Genomic DNA, 11,582 nt, shown 5'->3' with positions numbered 1-11,582 from the left:
TCACACACTCTGATAAGAAACATTTTGCCTAAATGTTCCCTGCTAAGTCTATTTAGACAACAAAGCCAACAGACTAGAGTGGAAGAATGAGAAGCTGACAATACGCTTCTTTCTATAGCCGATCTACTGGTAACAGCGGCTGCATCTCACTTTTGTCACGGGCCAGGACGGGCAGGTCTCACCTCGTTATGGGGCCAGGGTACGCAAAAGCATTCCAGGTCCTCCAGTTTACGTCTAGCTGGTGAAATCTTCAGGTAAAGAATGCTGCTCTGCCCAAGCTTTCGTAACAGCCAATAAATTAAAAAAAAAAAAATGTTTAAAGCAATGAATACCAGTAAAACAAAATATTTGCTGTTTGTCAAAACCAATGAATTCTTCCCACTGTGAAAGCAACGGGTGATGCTTTAAATCTAGGATGCTGCAGCTTCTGAGACGGCATGATTCACTGAGTTTGGACACACATAGCTATTACTTCCTTGGCTGTATCCTGCAATGATGCAAGTAACGTCCACGCAGATGGAAACAAATTCACATGACAAATAAAATGGGACAAAAAAAACATATCAAAGAATAAGGCATTTCAGTTCAAACTAAATCTTTATTCATATGGAAAATACTACTTTTCTTTTTGCAAATGATGCTAATAAATAAAAATACTCAGAAAGAACTTTGCTTAGAGTTAAGTGACTAGTTACAGCCACATGAAGCTTTTAATTCCCGTTAAAACCACGCCAACAATCATGCAGATTGGCTACGAGAAAGCAATATAAACTATACTTTATTTTGTGCAATCTTATCATACAATCTTAATGCTACCTTCTTCTAAACCTTTTCACATAGATTGAAATGCAATTTCAAAACAAATATTAAGGGACATATTCTACACTTATTCCACATATGGAGCTGTGTATAGCGTAAGCCCATAAATGTGTAATGTAGTTAAGCATCTAAAGAAGGTAAAAGAAAAGAGGACCCCGTTCTGAAAATTCAGACAAGTTTATAAACCTAAGAGAAGAAAAGCTCACACCAGTGAGTTCGTAAAAGACAAATACATTATCAAAGCATAACAATAAATTATATTAAATTTAATAATGTTCATCCTTAGAATGGTTATTTCCGAGGAAATATCACTTAAAAAGCACACCAAAACTTTCATCACTAGGAGTTAAACTGTAAGTTTACATGTCTCAATTTCCCACTTGGATGCAATTTTGTTTTGTAATAGGCTTCATGTTTGTGAGCATATCCTTTATCATACTTTCAAAAACAAATTGAAAAATGTTGCAGTAAAGCTGTGCATCAAACACATCATCAAGGTGAGAAACAGGCACTTGACAGTATAATGTGCAAGGCAAAACCTTTACTGGTCACAGTATAAATAGTTTCTTCAGGAGGGAAATTAAAAGTTCTCAGCCCATCTTTGAGAGCAAAATATTGAGGGCTGCTAGCAGATCTTTTTCCGTTCTTTTAGGTCAGCACCAACAACCAAACGAAATACTAGCTCATGCCTTAGAGGGTATTCCATAAACTGTAAAATGCAGCATACTTCACCCAAGAATACTAATTCTTTCCTATAATTAACCTCAGCATACGTACTTGCCAAAGGCAAATACAGAGTTTACTCACAGACTAAATGATGCAATACAAATGCTAACCCTTTCTCCTCTACTAGTATTTTTTTTAAATATATAATGCAAATTTTACAAATACATTTGCCAGTTACAAGATCCTGGTTTGTAGCACAAAACATTGATGTTCTTTTATATGAACATAAGAACAATGTCTTTTAGCATCCTATTAATACCAGAAAAAAACCCAAAACCAAAACCATTTTGCTACAGTTTCCCTCCAGGCACATCTCAACAGGAACCTCCAAAAAACAGCTATGCAGGAACTGTAAGCCAGAAAATTATACATGAATTGGAAGAGAGAGGAGAAAGAGAGAGCTAAGAAAGGAGTAATGTGGCAGTAACAGGAACAAGGTACAAGCTTAGAAGAAAATTGCATGCATCCCTTTTCATCAGCATAAGCTTCTTGCAAAAATATGTTTACAAGACATCCATTATATAAAGGTATATGCTTTCTTGTAAAAATGCTGATTTTCTCTGAAATGCTAACTTGATATTCTGACTGCGCTGGCCATATTGCTAGGCAGTTAACAAGTTTTCAGTTCTGTTATACCAGTTTAACAATCAGGAGAGAAAAGGCCTACTGTTCATTTTTTATGAAACTTTTGGTTTGATTTTTTTCCATGAATGTTAAAGTAGTATTTATATAGGTCATATAAACAAAATGGAAACCAACTTTGGATCTGACATCAGCCGCACTGCTAATGAGACAATATGCTAGAAAGAGGCACTTTTAGTATTCTTATATACATTTCAAATCTCAAGTTTAACACTTCACCTTCTTTACCAAAAAATTAAAATATCAGTAGCTAATAAGACGGAGCTTTATAACAAAAATGCTTCAGAAGTTGTGTGCGTGCACATACTTGCAATGGCTCAGTTACTCAGTTACCCTGAAAATGCCAGAGTATATAATTCAATCACTGCTTATGGGGCAGAGGGGGAAGGAACAACACAGTACAAAACAAAAAAGCTGTCTGTAGGACAAGGATCAGCTGTTGTAAAAACGAAAACATATGCCCTTCCATAAGAAGCAATTTATCCCTAGATTCAGGACTACAGATACTGAATATCAAGATGATCTTATACTCTACTCACTGCTGCTTTCCAAATTTTCAATCATTTTTATTTTTGGCATAACATGCATCTTAAAAACTGAGAAGCTTAGCTTTGTCCAACAACGTTCAATATATAAAAAAACCCACCTCTGGAAGACCCATTTGACCTGACTATTGGTGAAGATCCTGTAATGGAAGGAATTACATTAGAATAGTATTTTCCCATTTCATACACAGTATAGCACGTTGTGACAGTTGAGCATCTGGTCTGCACAAGCTGAAGCTGAAGATTTGGAAAACAGTCTACTAGGTATAAGCATTCTCCCGGAAAGCGACAGATCAGTATTCTTAGTTGAAAAGGGACAGCATCAAAACTAAAATTTTGAGTGGCCCTCAAATACCAGAACCCCCCCTCCAGGACCTCAAGCTAGTGGAAGTTCCTACATAAGGCAGTCAAATTTACAACCAGTGTATACATTCACTAAGGAATTACATTTTTTTGGTAAAACCAACAATCCAACATACTGCAGAGTCTGAATGTGAAATATAGGCACAAAATAGATTCTCTACTTTTTTCAGTGTGGAAAACATAGCTATTTAACAATGTAATAAGAAAATTTACTATCAGGTGAGCAAAAATTTGTAACAATCTGAATAAAACAAAGTACTGTATAAAGGTGCAATATTGAGCAGATCTGATTTTGGTTTAAACATACAAGTAAATCATGGAACCTTTCTCTTCTTATCTATAAAGTATTTCACATTACCAGTATCATTCTAATTCTTCCCAGTTGTCAGTAAGGTTACCTTTGCTTTGACGTCTAATACTAACCAGCTTTCCAGCTGATTTGATACTCCACCTGGAACTGTTTCCTGAGCTGGCCAGGTTTGTGTATTTTGTGGAGCCTTTGGTTTCATCTTCCCAGCCTGACCAGGCTGTATAGTCACTTAAAGTAGTTGCTGCATCACTGGTAGAGTCAGCAGCGGTAATCTGTGGTGGTTCCCATCCCTCAATCTCGTCTGGTTTCCTAGGTGGGACATTCTGTTTTATCACCAAACTGTCCCAAAAACCTGGCTTCTTTTCAGACTTCATCTCTTCCTTTAACTTTAGGTTTGTTCTAGAAAATAACAATGATGAGGTGATTAATTCCTTTATCTAACATGTAATAGTTACTAATAAACATTCAATTAATTTATTATGTTTTATAGTAAGGAATGCTAATCAGTCATCAGCCTATGACAGCACATCCATTACTGTCAACCTCAGGAAAAACACCCTCGTATACACGTAAGCCTCAACACAGTAGAATATTGCAGTGATAAATCAGAAGTGGACTGAGTATGGCCATTTCCTATTACAACAGGACTCACGCTCCCTCTCCTCTCCCCACCCCACCCCCCCCAGTGAATTACAGAGAATTGCATTTGGAAATGTATGAAGTATTTTAGCATGCATTAGAACAATTTAGGACTTTAACCAAAAAAACCCGAAAAACAAACCCAGAGGTAGGATAGTAGAAGGAATATGAAAATGTTTTGTCTACCACCAGCTTTAACAATCACTATGTTCCTCAGTTTCATATACCTGTTATCACCTTGCCAGTTAAACCTTCTACCCTAAAATAGCTGATGTACACAGTATCAGGACTTTAAAGGTATCAGCATTTTTTTCATAAAGGTCTGCACAATATTTTGAAAACAGCTGTTTTGTATTTGTGGTAAGAACTCCCAAAATTCCCCCTCCCAAAACCAAGAAAAAACAACCTTTGTTATAATTTCTCTCTCAAAGAGACATTCCAAAGGCTACTCTCATTATTACAGTTCTTATCCCATCAAGAACCTTCAATCTGAATTACTTCGTATTTGCAGTGTGGAGTATTTAAAATACAGAATGTCAAATATTTATGCATAAGTTTATATGCAGGGTTATGTATGTAATCAAGTGATGGACCACAAGGAAAGGCTGAATACCCATGGTGAAACACACCACCTTCAGGGTTCAATGAGCTAAATAGCAAATTGAAAACATTATCTGCTAGTAGCATACAAATTCCTTAGCCACAAATAAAACCACCATTGGAATTTTTTTAGTATTTCTATTAAAAGAGCTTTTTTCCGTTAATGAAAACTTGACACTATCATATTTAAATAGAAGCAACTGAACCAATACCTTTAAAACTGACTTTTCCTTTACTGAATTTTGAATTTATGATTAGATTTTTCAGACGTTTCATCTTGCTAAAGCCAGTCACAGACTCTGAACACTTTTCTCATACTTTGTGAGTAGCGCACTTGGAAAGTTGCATTTTTCTTTAAAAGTAAAGTAAAGTAAAAGTCGTGGTATACAGTTACAGGAAAGTACCCCCAAACTTAAAATACAGACAGTTTTCATAGCAATGCTAAAATAGCTTTCCACATTTGTGGTAACTCGGTTTTCATGCTTCTGCTCTCTTCACTGGGTTACTTGATTCTTATATTCAGCATCAATTGCAAAGGATCCTTGAAGCACCCTAGCATCTTAATAACACCCATAAAATTGTACAGGGACAGTAGCTGGGAACTTCTGGGAAGTTTTATTGAACAGGCTCAAATGGAAATGGAAATATATGTATTTATATTCTAAATTGCACTTATAAATATATACACACACCCCCTCTACATGCATATATATACACTTGCATACTGAAATATATCTGTTTCAAAGTAAACTGGAAACAAAACATACTACAGCAAGTCTTGTCAAAGCTAATACTTGGCTGGAACAGCTATACTGATAGGTAGCATTTTTTCCTGTTTGTAACCAAGGTAGTGAGGTAGCACACGTAGGTAAAGCCTACATATACTTGTAACAGCAAAACAGTCTGTCCTGGGAAGAGGTCTGTTCTTTTCAGAGGACGGCTCTAACCGTACCGGCAGTAGAACTGTTCCAGGTAAATACCTCAGCTCCAACAGGGAAGATTTGCAGATCCTGATATATAGCTACTCCACTTAACCTTTTTAGGTGTAGACAAGACTTCAAAAGAGAAAGTAAAGCATGTAAAAAGCAGGAATTTGTAAACTCAACCATAATTAATCCTTAAGAGGAAAGGGAGAGGGTGGGAATGACCCCTTCACTCAGAAACCTTTACTCCTTTTCTACAGTAAAAAATTATTATGCAGCTAAATTCCCTTTTCTTCCTGACAGACCTAAAAAGGTTATCAACAATATCCGTCCTTTCCTAATACAGCATGCCTTACTCATTGTAAGCTTAACATACACATAACTTTGAAATGCACATAAGCCTTTCTCTGTGATTTAACTTCCAGGAGTTGAACACTACTGTTTCTCAGTGTCTACCTTCACTACTTTGCACAGCTATTTTCTGTTCTAGTTTGTGTATTTTAATAGCAGATAGACCAATTGGTTTTACTCACCCTTTGGATTTTGGAGACTTGCATCCTGCTAGCAATTGCTGTTCATCATCTTTATTGAACATAGACGTCACTTCCTTCCAACCCCGGAAACTTGCACCTTGAACCTATACAGAGAAGTAAACACCCTCATAAATGTGAATTACAGACTTACAAGCACAGAGTATGGCTGCCAGTGCTGACTCTGGGTGGCTGATAGGCAGCAACAGCTCTACCTCTCCTGTGCTGTGCAGCCGGGAGCGCAGCGGCTCCATGCAGCCTGCAGAGGATGGCCATGTTTGGAAAAAGAGCAGGTTGGGTTACTGCAGCAAGAGCTCTTTGCTGCTGAGCAAAGAGTACAAAACCTTGCCAGTTTGCAGAGGCTGGCAAGTGATGTCAGCCAGTACAGCTGGGCTCCTGGATGCTCTTCTGCAGGCAGGAGCTGCTGGCTCCATTTTAGCCTATCACAGTATGAAGGGAATCTAGGCAGCTTAGGAAACAGTCTAAGGGGCTTCAGTAGACAGAAATTAAATGAACAGTCATTGCTAGAAGGGGCCACAACAGACAGGACAGCCAGCTGAATTATGAAACTCTTAAGATTTAACTTGCTTTACACTCATTGTTCCTATTTTTAACTCACCAGAACTACTTCTTGTGGCCCTACAAGCAAAAAGGGTAAGAGCATTGGCGCACCAGTGAAGTGTAACACGTGGCACTGGTGCACTACAGTGTGGTCTCTAAATTTACTGCGACCATTAAACATGTAGCATAAATTATTTTTTCAACATTATTAAAGGTTTGATTCTCTCTCCCCCAAAGCAAAAAAAATAAGTATTGGTTATTTTTATTTTGACAGCATGCTTAGGGACTCTAACAGAAATGTACGCATGCGTGTCAAGCACAGAATATGAAAGTTGCTGTTCTTTCTTGCAGGGTCTAGTAAGAATGGCAGAGTGACAGTCTATCAGCATTACTTGATTATATTAAAAAAATACAACAGTACATTATGAAGTATAATAAACAATCAAAACAAAATTGTAGTTGTCAGCATGAGCAAAGGCTAATTCATCACCTATTATTATGCTTCATCCTTTTTGCAGAACTCATCGGTGCAAACTAGTATCAATCTGACATTTAGGTTTTAACTGATTACAGTTTATAACTGGTACGTCCACGCAGGCCTTAAAACATGTGAAACATCACCTACAGATTGAGCACAAACACCAGATAGAAAAATACTGCCACCTCCTCACCTTTCAGAAACCCACAACCTCTACCATTTACAGGAGTAAAACAGCACCCTTGTTATCACATGTTAGTCACAGAGTATTTCCATCTCTTGTTCTCCTGCTTCACTATGTCCTACACTTTCACTTCTCACCCATCTTCCCTACTCACATCTGAACCGCCTCAGCTACTCCGACTCAGGAGGCATAGCAGGTCCATTTTAGGATCAGGAGGAAGGTCTAACCTAGACTCAGTTTCACTTTAGTTAGATACAAACATGGATCCAGCTTTGGGCAAAGCTCTGGAGAACTCCGAAGAGGGAAGGCTGAGCAAGCCCAGAGCAATTCCCAGCTCTCGTTCATGGGATAGGGACAGACTAGGTACACGAGAGCCAGGTTCACCACAACCCAGGCCTCCGCAACTGCTCTGCTCACCTCTTCCTAAACCCACGCCTAATCTTACCATAAACCACAGCATTCCTCATGGCTTCACAAGAAAAGCAACAGCTTCTATGTATATTTTTTTCCACTGTGAGACTAAAGTGACTACAGATTATACTAAGCAAATCCTCATGTTTAATTCAAATACACTTTCTATTTTTAATTATGTTAAAAATATGTAGACAGCTAACTTCAACTTTGCATCCCTGTGGCAGACTCACCATACCCATCTCATAGAAGACTGGTACTGTTGATAGTATAAAGCAAAACCAGAGAAGCTGCAGATGATACCTCCAAACAGATACCTTGCTATACAAAATCCTTGTGTTTAAACTGTCAGCCTCTCCAAGCAGTACTTAACATTTAATGCTTCTGTGGTATAAATAATGGTCTAAACCTTCAATTTTAGTCTATAAAGGCCTAATCCTGTTATCTGTTTCTGTTGCTCCGTTAAATTCTGTAACAAGTTTAACATGAGGATTTGTTACTCTTTTGGCTTCCTCTCACTGCAAAGTAGTTACTCCACAACAAACTTCCAAAAAAAGGATGACCCTCCAAGAAGTTAGCTGCTGAAGGAACTAGTCTGTTTAAAGAAAGAAAGGAAAAGAAAAAAAAAAAAAGAAAAAAAGAGAGAAACTCTAGAAAGCACTTAGCTTTTCATATGTTAAAAATATTCTTTATCTTCTGTTAACTTACTCAAACTCTACTATTTCAGGTCTTTTTGGAAAGAACCTTTGCTACCATAGGCAAATGCACGATTAAAAACAGCACATAACAACTCTTACTGCCTTAATCCTTTAGGCCTTTAAACTGGAGAAGACCAAATATACCTCAGGAATCCAATTTATATATAAGCTTGTCTTTCTTCACTAATGATGTTTCATCAAGCCATTGACACATAATAAATCTGCAGATTAAAAAAAGCAAACAAACAACAGCCCACCTTGTTACTGGCTTTCAGATAGCGATTTAATACACAGACACACAACTAGCTTAACTTAAATTATACATGCCTTGAAAGAACAGCATTAACAGAAGACTATTGGAGATAATTATTTATACACATACTTACGTCCATGTAAAAAAGGATATACCTACACATACACCTTCTTTTAATCTAGAACACCATACATACTTCACCGATACAACTCCAACCTTTGCTGCATTGTTTTGGATACCCAAGCAATCCTCCAGCCAAAAAAAAAAAGAACCACCAGAACCATTTCATAATAAAATCCTGTTGATATCTAGCCCCAGACTTTCCACATTTTTAACTTTGGATAGTTTTAAATTTAATTTCATTAAGCCCAATTCTGATTTACAGATACCTTTAAGAACAATTACTAGAAAAGTTCTATTCAGTGTCAAGCATATAGCGTGTGCTGGTCTCCGGATAAAAATTTACAAACTCTGCACTCTGTCTACCTGTATGTAGATCAGTACCTATGAACACATTGTACCAGTCCTTCAATATTTTTCATAAATAAGTACTCCCACAATGGATCCATGCCATCTGGTAGGTACATACAAAGGTAATAACCATGTAGCAGATTCTAACTGACCTATTCTTCTCTCAGCTAGCCCTTAGGAGAAATGTACACTAAACCTTTAAGACATACTTCCACCACTTATTTATTTGGGGTTTCCAGAGGAAACACTGCCAGGATAATCTACATAACAGCATCAGTGTCCAAGTAGACCATATTTTGCTAATATGCGATAAAACTCATTGCACAAAGTCTAGTGGATATTAAATGGACTAGGATGAAAGAAACCCCAGAAGTGCAGGATTAAAACCAGAACCTCTGCCTACCATGCTTAAGCCTCCTCTTCTACACCCGCCTGCACCAGTGCTGATCCTCTGAAGCATCTTTTCACTCAACTGAAAAGGAGCGAACAGCTCACTCTTAATAGTCTTCTCCATGGTATCATACTTAAGAATATAAACCTTAGCAAAGGAGGAGGTCAAATACTTATTTCCCACTTCCAGAAGCTTTTTTCTAACTACTGAATTGTTTATTAAGACAACAATCTTTCTTTTTTACTATGGCTGTCATGTAACTCTGTCACATACTAAAAAAATCCCTCAAGACAGCCCGCTGCCTTTCTGTATTTCTTTTCAATGTTCTTTAAAGATTTTTAACCTACAGACAAGCACCACCTACGTATGCAGCACCACCACCAATGAAGCTGGAACAGTTACAACTATATCTGCTGGTAGGTACAGCTCAGGAAGGAGATCTTGAAGTTACCATTCTCTGAAACCATCAGTTTGACATACAGCAGCTGCAAAGCCAAAAAATGCTGGCAACCATCAATAAAAGGATTAGACAAATTCAGAAAGCAGGTCCATAAATGGATACCCTCTAATTAGAGGGATGCACCCTCTAATATCTCAAAACAATGATTCTTGATGTTAGGGGAAAAGGCCCTGGAAACTGGCCAAACTATGCTCTCCCTGACCAGCATCTCCCGTTGCCACAAAGACAGTCAGACTAGATGGGCCAGTCTCTGAATCAGCTGGTAATTTCTTACATTCTTACAGAGCACATTCTTACAGAGCACCAAGATCCCAGAACAATTAGCTTCCTTGCAACGGATGTCAAAGGAAGGTCAGTAAGTAAAGAAGAGATGACACTGTGGTAAGCTGACTCCTCACCACACCGGAGGCTTATTTTATGTAAAAAGATTAAAGTTATGCAAAGTATGAAAACACAGTACTGATATGGTCATAAAGCATCAAGCCACTTGCAGAAGTTCTCTATTTCATTTTATGATATAATTGTCTACACAAAACTCAAAAGTACTGCTCCTAAAATTTTCAGAAAAGTTTATATACATAACTGACTAGCTTGTATTCTCAAACCTTTAAAGTATTTTTCCATGTGTCAGTGGAAAAAGAAATAATTCAACATCCAAAGTTCAGAGAATCACACAGCCTTTACAGCTGGAAGGGACCTCTGGAGACCATCTAGTCCAACCACACTGCTCAAAGCAAGGTCAGCTTGAGCAGACTGCCAAGAATCACGTACAGCCGGGTTTTGAATATCTCCACAGCTGGAGAATCTACAACCTCTCTGGGCAACCTGTTCCAGAGCTTGACCACCCTTACAGCAAAAACATTTTTCGTATGTTTAAATGGTATTTCTTCTGTTTCAATTTGTGCCTATTGCCTCTTGCCTATTCACTGAGCACCACCAAGAAGAGACAAGCTCCATCTTCTTCACACCCTCCCTGCTGCTGGTGTACATGCAGAAACCTTTCTTGTTGCTCTTTATTGTCCTCACCAGCTTTAACTCTAGGTGGGCTTTGTCTTTCCTAACCCCATCCCTGCATGCTCAGAGAGTGTCTCTATATTCCCCCCAGGTCACTTGATCCTGCTTCCACATCCTGTATGCTTCCTTTTCATGTCTGAGGTTTTTCAGGAACATATTGTTCATCCAGACAGGCCTCCTGCCACCTTTGCTTCTTGCTCTGCTTGATGGGATGGGCTATTCTTGAGCTTGGAGGAGGTGATCTTTGAAAATCAAAGCTGATTGATACCACTAGAATAGAATCAGGTGTACAGTCAAAACTCCAGGTTTAAAAAAAAAAAATTAAAAAAAATAAAAATCAAGTGAAATGCCTGTAAGGGACTGCTAAGAAAAAGAGAGCCCTATTAAGAAAGACTAGAATTGTAACATCAGATGTTAGAAAGTCAAAACCTTTAGAGGACCAGCTCAGATGCTGCAGTCTTCTATTTATCAAAAATACCAATGAGAAACAAAGCAGAAACTTCTCAAGATGCCATTTCAGTATTCTCTGAAGTAGGATTACAGGCTGGTCTCATACCAGTCTGA

General features: G+C 38.0%; 1 protein-coding gene across 1 annotated transcript in view; it reads right to left on the bottom strand.

Annotated features, from left to right (window-relative positions):
- Positions 1-638: 638 nt before the first annotated feature.
- TDRP (testis development related protein) overlaps positions 639-11,582 on the bottom strand; it is a 15,985-nt gene continuing 5,041 nt past the window's right edge. The window contains 2 exon segments of the mRNA XM_009333208.1: positions 639-3,804; positions 6,101-6,204. Coding sequence (XP_009331483.1) covers positions 3,459-3,804; positions 6,101-6,204 — 450 coding nt within the window. The 3' untranslated portion in view covers positions 639-3,458.

The sequence above is a fragment of the Pygoscelis adeliae genome, unplaced genomic scaffold (assembly GCF_000699105.1).
Source record: "Pygoscelis adeliae isolate BGI_AS28 unplaced genomic scaffold, ASM69910v1 Scaffold57, whole genome shotgun sequence".
NCBI classification, from domain to species: Eukaryota; Metazoa; Chordata; class Aves; order Sphenisciformes; family Spheniscidae; genus Pygoscelis; species Pygoscelis adeliae.
The sequence above is the reverse complement of the archived record's forward strand: the minus strand, read 5'-3'. Positions and strand labels throughout refer to the sequence as shown.